General features: G+C 35.9%; 1 protein-coding gene across 1 annotated transcript in view; it reads left to right on the top strand.

Moving 5' to 3' along the window:
• LOC128665771 (serine/threonine-protein kinase D1) overlaps window positions 1-17,457 on the top strand; it is a 102,231-nt gene that overhangs the window by 10,665 nt on the left and 74,109 nt on the right. Inside the window, exon 2 of the mRNA XM_053719964.1 lies at window positions 3,431-3,508. Within this exon, the coding sequence (XP_053575939.1) occupies window positions 3,431-3,508 (78 nt within the window). The remainder of the gene's footprint in view (window positions 1-3,430; window positions 3,509-17,457) is intronic.

Genomic DNA, 17,457 nt, shown 5'->3' with positions numbered 1-17,457 from the left:
TTGTGCTCCATTCAGAAGAACAGCCGTTAAGACTCTTTGTTTCTGAGGTGTACCAAGCACTTTCCCGGGTAGATGCACGCAAGGCTGCCGATCCAGGCGGTATTCCTGGTCAGGTGCTAAGGACATGTGCTGGAGAATTAGCCAAGGTTTTTACTGACATTTTTAATCTGTCACTGGCTCAGACGGTTGTTCCGGTGTATTTTAAGACAGCAACTATTGTGCCAGTGCCAAAACAATCTGCTGCAGTGAGTCTGCATGACTACCATCCCATTGCACATACTCCAATCATCAGGAAGTGTTTTGAAAGATTGGTCATGGCCCATCTTAGAGATTGTTTACCACGTACACTGGATCCTCATCAATAAGCTTATTGCCAGAACAGGTCAACAGAAGATGCTATTTCTATGGCATTGCACTCTGCTTTGAGCCTTCTGGACAATAACAAGACTTATGTAAGGATGTTGTTTATTGATTTTAGTTCAGCATTCAACACTCATTCCTACAAAGCTGGTTGCGAAGCTTCATGACTTAGGTATCAATACCTGGCTCTGTAATTGGACACTGGACTTCCTGACCAATAGACCTCAGTCTGTGAGGTTAGGTCATTTTAACTCTTCTACCCTGACCCTTAATACTGGAGTTCCACAAAGCTGTGTATTAAGTCCTCTATTATACTCTCTTTTTACCCATGACTGCCTGCCTAAGTTTGTGTCGAATACCATCATTAAGTTTGCAGATGACACTACTGTGGTAGGCAGGGTCAGTAACAATGACGAGTCAGCTTATAGGGAAGAGTTAACGCACCTGGTGACCTGGTAACAACTTGTCTCTTAATATTAAGAAGACCGAAGAGTTTATTGTGGACTACAGGAAGACCAAACGCTGTACACACCCATTCATATAAATGGGTCTGAGGTAGAACGGGTGACTAGTTTTAAATTTCTGGGAACTAACATCACTGAAAATCTGTCCTGGTCACTGAATACCTCTATTTTAGTTAAAAAGGCACAACTGCGACTCTATTTTTTAAGGAGGCTGAAGAAAGTACATCTGTCCTCTCAGATCTTGGTTAATTTATATCGCTGCACCATTGAGAGCATTCTTACCAACTGCATTTCGGTGTGGTAGCGTAACTGTACCAATCTTGACCGGAACGCTCTACAACAGGTGGTGAAAACTGCCCAGTACATCATTGGTGTCCAGCTACCCTCTATTGAGGACCTCCAGCACAAGCGATGCCTGCAAAGGGCTTGCTGCATTATTGGAGACTCTTTCCATCCTAGCCATGGACTGTTTGTTCCCTTGCCATCTGGGAGGCGGTACTGGAGTCTGAATAGCAAGAGAGTCAGGCTAAGGAATAGTTTCTTTCCAAGAGCTGTTGTTATGCTGAACACAAATACCTAATGCTGACTTTTTTTCATTTAATTTTTATCATATTCTTTTTTAGATTATTATATCTTTTTGCAGGCTATCTCTGACTATAATTGCTGCCTATCACTCTCATTTATTAATCTGTCTTATTACCTGTGCTTACTACACGGATTGAACAATGCACATATCCATATCACATTGGTAATTTGTATTACACTATTACATTCAGGTCTCATAAATTTTTTTTTATACACCTGACTTGCTATCTGATACTGATTTGCACCATGCACTTTTCTATATCACATTGATCATTTGTATTACACTGTTACATTTCTTTTTTTTCTGTGTCTTATACATTCTTTCTATACACTGACTTGTTGTTTGATACTGATTTGCACCACGCACTTTTTACTATGTACTCATGGAACACTGCATATGTTACAATGTGTGTATTTAATATCTAAGTTATTCCATTTTATAATCATTTATAACTATTATTGTACTTTGCACCTTATACTCTTTATTTGCAATGTCTGGGCTAGATGTTTTTAATATATTTTGTTGCCTTGTTTTTCCAACTTGTGCAATGACAATCTTATCTTATTTTATCTCTTATCTTATCTTATATAACTGCTCCCTATAACTCCTCCTATTGCACCATATAACTGCTCCTACTGCACCATATAACTGCTCCCTATAACTCCTCCTATTGCACCATATAACTCCTATTGCATCATATAACTGCTCCCTATAACTCCTCCTATTGCACCATATAACTGCTCCCTATAACTCCTCCTATTGCACCATATAACAGCTCCCTATAACTCCTCCTATTGCACCATATAACTGCTCCCTATAACTCCTCCTATTGTAACATATAACTGCTCCCTATAACTCCTCCTATTGCACCATATAACTCTTATTGCATCATATAACTGCTCCCTATAACTCCTCCTATTGCACCATATAACTGCTCCTACTGCACCATATAACTGCTCCCTATAACTGCTCCTATTGCACCATATAACCACTCTCTATAACTCCTCCTATTGCACCAAATAACTGCTCCCTATAACTCCTATTGCACCATACAACTGCTCTTTATAACTCCTCTTACTGTACAATATAACCGCTCCCTGTAACTCCTCCTATTGCACCATATAACTGCTCCCTATAACTCCTCCTATTGCACCATAGAACTGCTCCCTATAACTCCTCCTATTGCACCATATAACCTCACCCTATAACTCCTCCTATTGCACCATATAACCGCTCCCTATAACTCCTCATATTGTACCATATAACTGCTCTCTATAACTCCTCCTACTGCACCATATAACTGCTCCCTATAACTCCTCCTATTGCACCATATAACCTCTCCCTATAACTCCTCCTATTGCACCATATAACTGCTCCCTATAACTCCTCCTATTGCACCATATAACTGCTCTCTATAACTCCTCCTATTGTACCATATAACTGCTCCCTATAACTCCTCCTATTGCACCATATAACTGCTCCCTATAACTCCTTCTATTGCACCATATAACTGCTCTCTATAACTCCTCCTATTGTACCATATAACTGCTCCCTATAACTCCTCCTACTGTACCATATAACTGCTCCCTATAACTCCCCCTATTGCACCATATAACTGCTCCCTATAACTCCCCCTATTGCACCATATAACTGCTCCCTATAACTCCCCCTATTGCACCATATAACTGCTCCCTATAACTCCTCCTATTGCACCATATAGCCGCTCCCTATAACTCCTCCTATTGCACCATATAACTGCTCCCTATAACTCCTCTTATTGCACCATATAACTGCTCCCTATAACTCCTCCTACTGTACCATATAACTGCTCCCTATAACTTCTCCTATTGCACCATATAACTGCTCCCTATAACTCCTCCTACTGTACCATATAACTGCTCCCTATAACTCCTCCTACTGCACCATATAACTGCTCCCTAGAACTGCTATTGTCTATTACTTTTGCATCATATTTTTTTATTTATTTATTTATTTGTTATTATTATTATTATTTCTGCAGAGGAAGAGGCATTATTGGCAGCTGGACAGTAAATGTATTACTTTATTCCATAATGATACTGGTGGCAAGTTCTATAAGGTGAGAGAGTTATTAGTATATTTTAAAATCCTTGGAAATCTACCTAAATAGATTTGTTTGTTGACAGTTTATACACATTGATAATACAAAGTAATCCTTACTTTGCATGTTATAATAACACCATACATATTCCAAACAATATCAATATTATTCTAACAAGTGGGGTGCACCAATCTTTTTTTCACAAGACACCTCGGCAAATGTGCCATAGACTTACCACCTCTGCAGTCACCCATGGAAGGTATCTGATAGATGCCAAACTTCCAATATACAAACAATGCCTCCTATCTAATTATTGGTGACAAGTTGTAAACAAATACTCTAGAAAGGGTTAATATTATATTAAAGACAATTTTGCATGTCAGGGGGAATTTCTCTGAGATTGCAACATTTAGAGTGATGTTTCAGCGCTTTATACCTGCATTAAACATGATCTAGGGATTGAAGCAATAACATTTTATTTGAATAATGATGACACAATGCCAGATGAACAAAAAACTTTTTTTGATTGAAAGTATTAGATCTATTTTAGTTTTGATGGGAAGTTCTATTTGCAACTCTGTGGAACGGCGATGGGGACCAGATTTGCCCCCAGTTATGCAAATTTATTTATGGGTCTTTGGGAGAGAATATTCTTAGACTCTACTGACCTGGGGGCAAATCTGGTCTCCTTTAAACGCTATATAGATGATATATTTATAATATGGAGAGGTAATAAAACTGACTTAGAATGGTTTTTTTCTAGGATGAATAATAATGATAAAAATCTGAGATTTACGTTTGAAATACACGAAACGAGTATAAACTTTCTAGACTTACAAATAAATATTGTAAACAATAAGATTGTAACTAAAACTTATTTTAAACCTGTAGATGCCAATGGCTATATACATGCGGAAAGCTGCCATTTGGACAAATGGAAGAACAACATTCCAAAAAGCCAATTCATGCGAATTAGGAAGAAATGCATGGGTGACTTAGACTATACTCAACAATCAGAAGTTTTAGTGAATACATTTATCGATAAGGGATATAATGTAGAGTTAATAAATCACGCAAGAGTTGAGGCCTCCAATATGAATAGGGACCTTTTATTAAACAAAAAGCAAAATAAAAGGACTAATGCTGTCTATATACCAGAGAATGGTGAATTAAAAGTCCCGTTTATTACACAATATAATGAGGATAATAAAAAATTTGAAAAAATTCTTAAAAAACATTGGCATGTTTTAAAATCTGATGAGGTGATAGGCCCGTGTTTGCCAAGTCATACAAAGGTAGTGTATAAAAAATGTAAGAATTTAAAGAATTATTTAGCGCTGACTGATTTAAAGAAAAAAACTAGCTTTTCTAGTGATATAGATTTGACTGGTAGGAAGATTGTGGGATTCTACCCATGCCTGAGTTGTAAGCCCTGCAAACACTCGAGTAAAAGAAAGGAATTTAAATCAACAGTTACGAAAAAGGTTTATAAAATTAAGAACTTATATAGATGTACGGATTCTAATGTGGTTTATTTATTAGAGTTTTCGTGTGGGATCCAGTACATTGGTGAATCGACAAGGCCTATACGTGATAGAATTAGGGAACATATAAACTCTACTGAAAACATGAATCTTGAAAGAAATAAAGATCTTCCTGTTCCTAGGCATTTTAAAATATGTAATAATGGAAATACTAAAGGTCTCAGCTATACAGTGATCGATAAAGTAAAACCTAACTGGAGAGGGAGTAATGTACAGAAGGAACTTCTCAAATTAAAAGCCAAATGGATTTTTGAGCTCAAAACACTAACTCCCAATGGTTTAAACATTGAGTTTGACTTAGGCTGTTTTCTATGAATTTTTGAATTTTTTGGGAATTTTCTATTAATTTTTTATAATTTTTTTATGAATTATATGATAATGTATGAATTTTAAGAATATTTAAGGATTTTTTTAAGATTTTTTAAGAATTACAGATTATTAAACTATTTTAATGAATTCTTTTAATTTTAATTTCTTAATATAAAATTCGTTAGTATAGATTTTTCAATTTGAAATCTCCACTGCTCTTTTGAAATATACAGATATCTTAGATTGTTTTAGATATCTTTTAAATATATGTAATTTACGGATTCTCTATATAGAGTTTCTGTATGAAAAGTTCCATATATTTAAGTGGTATTTTCTCCAAAACATCTTTAAATTATTACATCCTATTCAATGTTGCAAGGGTTATTCATTGCAACTAATAATTTTTATTAGTTCTTGGTTACTACAAGATATCCTCTGGAAGTTCACCTGTATTATTCTCTCTAGTTATCTATTTTTCTGACATTAAGTCTTTCGCTATTAGCCCTGTTAGGTATTATTCTCGTTTTTAGGTTTTTTTTTTTAGTATTTTGTTCTATGTTTTTGTTGTTGTCAAAAATTGTGGACTGAGCGCTATGCTTAATGTGAGGTTAAGGTCTTAAGATTTAGTAAAATCGGAATACATAATTGCAGTATCACTCGTTGGTTTGATTAGTGTGTTTTGTTTTTATATAATTGCAACAATGAGTTTACGCTTACAATGTTCGCATTTCAACCTCAATTTTATTTGGATAAGGAGTTGCGGCATATATCAAATATTTGATTGACACGCAGCTTGCTCCCTTGTCTGATTGGTTTACAAACTATCCAATCATGACACAGGTATAGGTATATATTTCCCCGAAGGAATAGCCCCGCTTTATGGCGCTCCTGAGTTTTGGCCAAGGCACCTCTGACTGTCCGGGCTGATTGTATATTAGCCGGTCAGCTCAGGGGGTTATTCAGCTAGCAGCCGTATTTTGGTTCAAAGCTCCAGGATTGTGGATTAGTTTCAGTGCATAACATTGCTTACTATCTTGTTATTTAATGCTGTCATTTAGTAATACTATATTGCCTGCACTATACTTGATATTAAACTGTGGAGACAATCTGGGACTTCAGAAGAAGCATACGGCATTGTATTGGGCATTTACCTTCGCAGATTTCAGCTTTCTGACACTGTGAGTACAGAGTAATTATTTTACACACGGCTCTTCACACTGCCTTAAGGAGACTTTCTTTTGTCACCAGGAGGTTGTCGTTCACACGGATCTAAAGCTTACAAGCACTCAGGATCTAAAGACTTTTGTAAAGACTTTTGAGGACATTTTTACCGTTTTAAGGACATTTATCACGACATTGTTCACAACATTTTTTTTATCAAATTATTGTTAATATTGTTATTTCTGTTTATGTTTGTTATAAGGTTGACCTTAATTTTTCGTTTATATTAAATATTTTATATATTCATTTATCCAATTAAATGATTATGTACTAATGTAGATTGTATAAACTGTTTGTTTTTACACTGTATTGAGGATAATATACTTTAGATTGTTTATTTATATATTGTAGTTACGTAATTATTTAGTGCATAGCTAGGACATTTAGATTGTAGCAGTATTTGGCATTTGTGGCTAATCTTCTGCGCTTGCTAACTGATACATCTATTAGTTACAATAGCATTTTTGCACTTCTTCCATAACTATCCAATACAGCCACATTTTAGCTTATTTTGAGTGCTCCTTTTGTTATTCTTTATTTACTAACATTTAGAGTGAGGCCAAATTATACAAAAGGCATCTCTGCATGGCCTCCAAACCACAAGGGGAAGCCTTGAGACAATGAGATCCAATTAATTTTACATTTCATTATAAGTTGTATTTTTGATAAACATTTCTATTAGCTGGAGGAGCGTTCCACTTCTAAATAATAAATCAAATCATGAATACATCAGACAAGCTGAAGGGTCCATATCTGTACTGTTCTTAGTGTTTTTACAAGAAGACGGTTAAATGACTGAAATCTTTCCTCAGGGTACAAGATAAATAAATGTGAATTTTCCATTTGTTCGGTCTAAGAAAATTGTTGTTTAGATTGTTAATGCACATATGTCAACTAGAAAACTACAACTTAGTAACATAAAAAATGCACCTGAGGATAAAATATAAGGGTAAAACATGGCTTCTGTCACACATCTTTATGAATAAAAGTCCTATTTTACCATTTTGTATGGTCTTTAGGATTACATTTTTTATATTAGTAAGAAGTAGCTCAGGTGTTGGGTTTTAGAGGATTTAAAGTTGAAAAAATTGAGAGAATATATTGATTCAAATTTGTGGCTCATAACGTGTTTTGGAAGTTATTTTGTATGTTTTTAATTTTAACTCCATAACTAGCTCTTCAATTCTAATATTAGACCAATGTCTCTCATTCAAAGGGTGACTGACTGGTATTTCGGGTCTGGACTATATACTTCAGGAACGTTTTCTGTGAACATTCTGATTAAAAAGAGGCTGCTTAAGGGGTTGTAAATTACCTCAAAAACTGTCTATTAGGCATTGGTTGAGCACTTATCTCTGTTTTTGTATGCAAATTATGAGTATTGGGGCCTATTAGTCTTCATAGGGGTGAAGGGAGAAACCAGATGTGGACTAGTTGCCCAATGTGCCTAGAGGCGTATGGCAGCACTTACGGATGAGGCCCAGAAGGTCAAATATTGTTGCAGTGTCTCTCGTTTAAAGGTGGATCACCTGGTATTTTAGAAGTGGACTATTTTCTTAAATCGACACAATAATAATAATTTATAATATACTGAAAACGTATTGTTTTTTAAAGCCACATTAGTGGCAAAGCTAGTCTATTCCTGGTATAGTGGCTAGCCACAGAACAAGCTTATGCTTTTGTTTGTTCCCTGAGTGCGTCTCTCTTATGTAATTAAAATGTAGATTAAAAATATGGAAATACAAAAAAGGGGAAGAAATAAAAACCACCATACAAGGTTTTATAATGTAAATGAATTATACAAACCAAAAACACAAAGACAACCACAATGTGTAAAGAATAAGGGAGGCTTAGTGAATCTAATTTGCATACCCAGAATACCTTGCGCCCATGGAAACAATGTATATTGAAGCTTCTTGACTTTTTTTCGGGTTGCATATGTGACACATAATGAATTATTATTTACTCAATTATGATGGATAATTCCAAAAGTACAGACTAAACATTAACAAACCTTATTTTTCATTGTTATAGCATTAGGGTAATTCATCAGGAAATTGGAAGCTTTTTTAATTTTAACTACTCACTATGGACTAGATTACAAGTGGAGCGGTAGTTTGTGCTCCCGCTCGCTTGTTAACATCAGTAGATGGATGCTTTTGCAAGAGTCAGGTAGCATGCGTATTACAAGTTGAAAGTAAAATGTTTTCGCACAAGCGCTAACCTGAGGAGAGCAAAAAGCAACCACGTTAATGTATTCCCCATAGACTTCAATGGAGCGCAGAAAGTGGCAAAACACCCAACAAGTGCACTAACCCAACATGAAATATTACTATTTCCCATTCCAATGTTCTTCACATAGAAGATTATGTTCTGTTTATTCATAAATACATATTTCAATATATATACTGTATATATAAATATCTATTTATAAATCTATATTACATATTCCCTTATGTGCAGAACATTAGAATGTGAACTATTTACAGTAAATACCCAGTATAACATGTTATTAAATATGTATATTGCATAAATATGTTTAACATGATTTCAGCTACTTGACTGCAAAAGGCTCAATTGCACTTAGATCATTTGTATCAGATAGTGTTATTATGAGTGTAACTGTACTTTTAGATGTCAGGATAATATGTATTTTAGGAGCAGCACTCCCTTATATGAATTTCTCACGATGCACATGAGTGGGTGCTAGCTTAGGGAGTTACCCTCTTACTCCAAGATACATATTAACACATGAAAACTGCACACTCCAAATCCAAAAGTGAAAAAAGGTTTATTGACAAGCAACATTTCAGGGGAACCTGCCCCTTTGTCAAGCTAAATACAGACTGCACAAAGGGAACATTTAAACCCATCTCCAATAACAGGCTGACCAGTTACAGTTAACAATTAACATAGTGGGAGGGATTACAAAGTATCACAGTTTGAAACATCTCAATTTCACTGTTAACTCTTTCCTGACCACCAATCACTTTCATTTTATAATGTATAGATTAGGTCAGCCTTATAATAGTTCCAAAGAAAGGAGCACAGAAGAAACACAAAATTGTGGCTAAGAGAAAAAGAAAAAGGGGTACAAGAAAATAATAATAAAATAAAATAAAAACTAAAAACCAGGAAACCTCCTAAATAAATGGGTTCAAATAAAATTTCCTATTCATACCCTTTGGATACATAGAATCCATTTTCCATATTCACCTAGCCTCTTTATATAGCAAGTCTATTTGTATGTCCCCTCCTCTAGCTTTATGCTTAGCCTGGTCTAAGACCATAAATCTTAATTGACTTACATGATGGCCCATTTGGTGGAAATGAAATGGTAGAGGTAAATTACTTAATTTTGGGTTTCTTATAGTTGACTTGTGTTGCCCTATGCGGTCCCCCTGCCTTTGGTTAGTCATACCAATGTAAAATAGCCCACATGGACATTTAAGGGCATAGAACACATAGGAAGAATCACATGTATAGAAACCTTTGATTTTGTATTTAAAACCTTTGTATGGGTAGGAAATTTGATGATTTGATGGTACATTTTACTTACAAAATAACAGGGACGGCTATGGGGTCCAATATGGCCCCATCAAATGCCTGTTTAGTAATGGACAATATTGACGAAAAAGTGATATATACTAATAGAAATGACAAAAAATACTATTTAACATGGTACCGCTATATAGATGATGTATTTATGATTTGGACAGGTCCCTTAGAGTTATTGGAAAAATTCAGATTGGTAATTGAGACAAATGTCCCTGTTATAAAATTTACATCACAATATGATGTGTATCAAATTGAAATGCTCAAAACTGATCTATACACAAAAACAACAGATAGAAACACACTCCTACACAGGAAAAGCTTTCATCCCCCTCAATGTATTTAAGTCAGTACCAAAATCACAATTTCTTAGGGTAGATAAGATTGTAACCGACCCTATAAAAAAGGAAACAAGATTAAATGAAATGCAACAAAAGAGGCTAGGTGGATATGGAAAATGGATTCTATGTATCCAAAGGGTATGAATAGGGAATTTGATTTGAATCCATTTATTTAGGAGGTTTCCTGGTTTTTATTTTTTATTTTATTTTATTATTTTTTCTTGTGCCCCTTTTCCTTTTTCTCTTAGCCACAATTTTGTATTTCTTCTGTGCTCCTTGCCTTGGAACTTTTACAAGGCTGACCTAATCCATACATTATAAAATGAAAGTGATTGGTGGTCAGGAAAGAGTTAACAGTGAAATTAAGATGTTTCAAACTGTGATACTTTTTAACCCCTCCCACTATGTTAATTGCTAACTGTGATTGGTCAGCCTGTTTTTGGATATGGGTTTAAATGTTCCCTTTGTGCAGTCTGTATTTAGCTTGACAAAAGGGCAGGTGCCCCGAAACGTTGCTTGTCAATAAACCTTTTTTCCTGAGCCTGAGAATAATACGCATTTTTAAATTATTCAAGTTGTATAAATATTGAAAAGCTAAGGGTTACAAGTGGTGTGCTAATGTTAGTGCGGGACGCAATATTACAACCGAGCTAAATAGCATGCATATAACAAGTTAAAAGTAAACAGTTGCGCTCTAGCACAAGAAAAATTTGTGCTCAACAGATTAGTACGCCTTAAGACCAAGGGGCCAATTTATCAAGCTCGCCGGAAACAGGAGTTAAGAAGCAGCGGTCTTAAGACCGCTGCTCCTTAACTCGTCCGCTACCTCTGAGGTGGCGGACAGCAATCCACCTGATCACATATAATCAGGTTGATTGACACCCCTGCTTGCAGCTGTGATTGTTATTGGAGCCGGAAGAAGCCCCAAGCCTTAGGGGCGAAACGCGTGTAGCTGGCTATAGTGTTTGTTGGAGCAGTTGAGCAGACGCAATACCCTTGGAAGCAGTAAGAGGAAGTGTCAGGAGGCACATACCTTGCTTTTTGTAACTTTACTCCTTATTGCTGAAGCAGGAACCTGTTGGGGAGACAAGTACCCTAGATTGTACACACTGTGTCATCTCATAATTAATCGGTACACCTAGGAGGTGTGGCACTGCGACAGTTGGACTCCCCCAAACTGCTATACTACTATGGAGGAAGTGTTTACAGAAATGGTGAAGCAATGGTATCCTTAGCGGTAACAGTGAGTAATCATTCGGTCATGGGACTGCTAAGATCCCACTATTTACAGCTTTGATTGCCTGGAGCTCTATAGTAGAGCGTATTTGCCATAGTAAAGGGCCTATGCTGTTTGGTTTGTTCGACATACTCCAACTTCATATCACAACTCCACTACTGCTAAATTCTATAACGGGACATATATCCTTCTACACCTGTGTTTACATTTGCTCATTTTTGTTTCCTGCCTTAACAGAACATTGAGACGTTATAATTATTGTGTTTTTTTCTTATTTGAGAGCTCTCTCTTTTTTCAAACATTTTTTTCATTTTTCCATTAGTGCACTATGGTATTAGGGGATATCCCAGTATTTAATGTTTAAGAACAGTCGCCTTTTAGTCTGTTTCCAATAAATGCTAATATTTTATTTTTTCGTTGTGAAATTATGTAAATTATATGTTTGATATGTATTGCAGTGTATAGTCTCCCTATGGACGGGGGGAATTATCCATTAATTATTATTAGGGATTAGTGTGTGCTGGATAGGATTGGCTTTCATAGCTTCTAACATTTTTGCATATATATATATATATATATACACACACACACATACAAACAAGAAATGTTTTCCACGCTATCACACTACACACATGTAATATGCAAGATTATATATCATATATTAAACCACACAATGGTGTCTATAATAATAAAATATATAGCAAAATTATAATGATGATATCAGAAAAAAATCAAAATAAAATAACAGCAACACAATGTACAATTAAATTATATTGCTAAAACAGTAAATCCAAAAAGTTCAGATATTCAATTACAGTTCAAATCCAGTGAGGGGCAGCAGCAACAAACAGAGTGTGAAGGTGCCCAAAATCTTCACCAAAAAACAGACGCCTAGATTTGGAGTTTTGCGTTAGAAGGGGTGCGTTAGCTACGCATGCTTTTTTCCCCCCGCATCTTTTAAATACCGCTGGTATTTAGAGTTCACAGAAGGGCTGCGTTAGGCTCCAAAAAAGGAGCGTAGAGCATATTTACCGCCACTGCAACTCTCAATACCAGCGGTGCTTACGGACGCGGCCAGCTTCAAAAACGTGCTCGTGCACGATTCCCCCATAGGAAACAATGGGGCAGTTTGAGCTGAAAAAAAACACATGCAAAAAAGCAGCGTTCAGCTCCTAACGCGGCCCCATTGTTTCCTATGGGGAAACAGTTTCTAAGTCTGCACCTAACACCCTAACATGAACCCCGAGTCTAAACACCCCTAACCTTATACTTATTAACCCCTATTCTGCCGCCCCTGCTATCTCTGACCCCTGCATAATTTTTTTTAACCCCTAATCTGCCGCTCCGTACAACGCCGCAACCTACGTTATAGCTATGTACCCCTAATCTGCTGCCCCTAACCCCCGCCGACCCCTATATTATATTTATTAACCCCTAATCTGCCCCCCACAACGTCGCCGCCAGCTACCTACAATAATTAACCCCTAATCTGCCGACCGGACCTCGCCGCTACTATAATAAAGTTATTAACCCCTAATCCGCCTCACTCCCGCCTCACTAACCCTATAATAAATAGTATTAACCCCTAATCTGCCCTCCCTAACATCGCCGACACCTAACTTCAATTATTAACCCCTAATCTGCCGACCGGACCTCGCCGCTACTCTAATAAATTTATTAACCCCTAAAGCTAAGTCTAACCCTAACACTAACACCCCCCTAACTTAAATATAATTAAAATCTAACGAAATAAATTAACTCTTATTAAATAAATTATTCCTATTTAAAGCTAAATACTTACCTGTAAAATAAACCCTAATATAGCTACAATATAACAAATAATTACATTGTAGCTATTTTAGGATTAATATTTATTTTACAGGCAACTTTGTATTTATTTTAACCAGGTACAATAGCTATTAAATAGTTAATAACTATTTAATAGCTAAAATAGTTAAAATAATTACAAAATTACCTGTAAAATAAATCCTAACCTAAGTTACAATTAAACCTAACACTACACTATCAATAAATTAATTAAATACAATTCCTACAAATAAATACAATTAAATAAACTAACTAAAGTACAAAAAATAAAAAAGAACTAAGTTACAAAAAATATTTACAAACATTAGAAAAATATTACAACAATTTTAAACTAATTACACCTACTGTAAGCCCCCTAATAAAATAACAAAAGCCCCCCAAAATAAAAAAATGCCCTACCCTATTCTAAAATTAAAATAGAAAAGCTCTTTTACCTTACCAGCCCTTAAAAGAGCCATTTGCGGGGCATGCCCCAAAGAATTCAGCTCTTTTGCCTGGAAAAAAAACCATACAATACCCCCCCCAACATTACAACCCACCACCCACATACCCCTAATCTAACCCAAACCTCCCTTAAATAAACCTTACACTAAGCCCCTGAACATCTTCCTACCTTATCTTCACCACGCCGGGTTCACCGATCCGTCCACCGAAGTCTTGATCCAAGCCTCCGAAGTCTTGATCCAAGCCCAAGCGGGGGCTGAAGAGTGACATCCATCCTCCGGCTGAAGTCTTGATCCAAGCGGCAAATGAAGAAGTCCATCTTCGGGCAGAAATCTTCATCCTATCCGGGCAGAAGAGTAGATCCGGACCGGCAAACATCTTCATCCAAGCCGCATATTCTATGTTCTTCCATCCGATGACGAGCGGCTGATCTTGAAGACCTCCGGCGCGGATCCATCCTCTTCATTCGACGTTCAACTGAAGAATGAAGGTTCCTTTAAGGGACATCATCCAAGATGGCATCCCTCGAATTCCGATTGGCTGATAGGATTCTATCAGCCAATCGGAATTAAGGTAGGACAATTCTGATTGGCTGATGGAATCAGCCAATCAGATTCAAGTTCAATCCGATTGGCTGATTTGATCAGCCAATCAGATTGAGCTCGCATTCTATTGGCTGATCGGAACAGCCAATAGAATGCAAGCTCAATCTTATTGGCTGATACAATCAGCCAATCGGATTGAACATGAATCTGATTGGCTGTTTTTAGTAGGGGGCTTAGAGTAGGTGTAATTAGTTTAAAATTGTTGTAATATTTTTCTAATGTTTGTAAATATTTTTTTATTTTTTGTAACAGTTCTTTTTTATTTTTTGCACTTTAGTTAGTTTATTTAATTGTATTTATTTGTAGGTATTGTATTTAATTAATTTATTGATAGTGTAGTGTTAGGTTTAATTGTAACTTAGGTTAGGATTTATTTTACAGGTAATTTTGTAATTATTTTAACTATTTTAGCTATTAAATAGTTATTAACTATTTAATAGCTATTGTACCTGGTTAAAATAAATACAAAGTTGCCTGTAAAATAAATATTAATCCTAAAATAGCTACAATGTAATTATTTGTTATATTGTAGCTATATTAGGGTTTATTTTACAGGTAAGTATTTCGCTTTAAATAGGAATAATTTATTGAATAAGAGTTCATTTATTTCGTTAGATTTAAATTATATTTAATTTAGCGGGGTGTTAGTGATAGGGTTAGACTTAGCTTTAGGGGTTAATACATTTATTAGAGTAGCGGTGAGGTCCGGTCGGCAGATTAGGGGTTAATTATTGAAGTTAGGCGTCGGCGATGTTAGGGAGGGCAAATTAGGGGTTAATACTATTTCTTATAGGGTTATTGAGGCGGGAGTGAGGCGGATTGGGGGTTAATAACTTTATTATAGTAGTGGTGAGGTGCGGTCGGCAGATTAGGGGTTAATTATTGTAGGTAGCTGGCGGCGACGTTGTGGGGGGCAGATTAGGGGTTAATAAATATAATATAGGGGTCGGCGGTGTTAGGGGCAGCAGATTAGGGGTACATAAGTATAACATAGGTGACGGCGGTGTGCGGTCGGCAGATTAGGGGTTAAAAAAATGTAATCGAGTGGCGGCGATGTGGGGGGGGCCTCAGTTTAGGGGTACATAGGTAGTTTATGGGTGTTAGTGTACTTTAGAGCACAGTAGTTAAGAGCTTTATGAACCGGCGTTAGCCCATAAAGCTCTTAACTCCTGTTTTTTTTCTGCGGCTGGAGTTTTGTCGTTAGATTTCTAACGCTCACTTCAGCCAAGACTCTAAATACCAGCGTTAGAAAGATCCCATTGAAAAGATAGGATACGCAATTGGCGTAGGGGGATCTGCGGTATGGAAAAGTCGCGGCTGCAAAGTGAGCGTTAGACCCTTTCCTGGCTGACTCCAAATACCAGCGGGCGGTAAAAACAAGCGTTAGGAGCCTCTAACGCTGGTTTTGACGGCTAGCGCAAAACTCCAAATCTAGGCCAGAATGTTTAGAAAAGACTATGGGGCATATTTATTAAGCGCTGTATGGAGCTTGAGGCCCCTTGTTTACTTCCTCAGTATAGATCCTCACAAACATGACCTCAATCATCTGAGGAAGAAGGAAACTTTGAAACGCGTCAGGGACGGTGTACACTTTACACATTGAGTTATCTGAGCTCCTGAACTGGTATTTTATACTCAGCTCCCGCCTATCTGCTTTTGTGATATTGCCTTATTATCGTGCTATATCCTTACCTCATTGTGATTGAGGTCATGTTTGTGAGGATCTATACTGAGGAAGTAAACTACCATACTTCAGGATCACATTGCTGATGAGCTCTTCCGGATCCCCTGGTATTTGCCACTAAACAGCCTGGGGACCACAGGGAGCGGTGCTTTGCCTTAACACAGCGGCTACTTTTCTCATATTGATTGACGTAATTGGAAGTAAGTGTGTGTGTTCTTTACCCCATATTATATTACCATATTATTATTCTTTATTGGTTCTATCCATGCATGGAGGCGCAGACACATAGTATTTTCTAAACAATATATATATGTCTAAATATGTGTATATATATATATATATATATATATATATATATATATATATATATGTCTAAATATGTGTATGTATGTATATATATATATATATATATATATATATATATATATATATATATATATATATATATATATATATATATATATATATATATATACACACATATACGCACTTTTGAACCCTTTCCAGTTAAATACCTTCTGAAACATAAAATATAATTTTTATTTAGTTTTAATATATTTTAATGTGTTTTATTGTGTTTTGACTATAAATACTTTACAAACCAATGTTCTTCACTTATAAGAAAATTTTCTTTTTATTTCTAAATATATATCTGTATATATCTATACATATATATCTATATATCTATCTATATATATATATATATATATATATATATATATATATATATATATATATATATAGACACATACATATATATACAGTCGTATGCAAAAGTTTAGGCACCCCTGACAATTTTCATGATGTTTATTTATAAATAATTGGGTGTTTGGATCAGCAATTTCATTTTGATCTATTAAATAGTACACAGTAATGTTTCAGTAGTGGAATTAGGTTTATTGGATTAACAGAAAATGTGCAATATGCATCAAAACGAAATTAGACAGGTGCATAAATTTGAGCACCCTTGTCATTTTGAATACCTGTAACTACCTAGCACTGATTAATTGGAACACACAATTGTTTGGTGAGCCCATTAAGCCTTGAACTTAATAGACAGGTGCATTCAATCATGAGAAAAGGTATTTAAGGTGGCCAATTGCAAGTTGTTGTTCTCTTTGACTCTCCTCTGAAGAATGGCAACATGGGGTCCTCAAAACAACTCTCAAATGACCTAAAAACAAAGATTATTCAACATTA

The sequence above is a fragment of the Bombina bombina genome, chromosome 7, assembly GCF_027579735.1.
Source record: "Bombina bombina isolate aBomBom1 chromosome 7, aBomBom1.pri, whole genome shotgun sequence".
Taxonomy (NCBI): domain Eukaryota; kingdom Metazoa; phylum Chordata; class Amphibia; order Anura; family Bombinatoridae; genus Bombina; species Bombina bombina.
The sequence above is the reverse complement of the archived record's forward strand: the minus strand, read 5'-3'. Positions and strand labels throughout refer to the sequence as shown.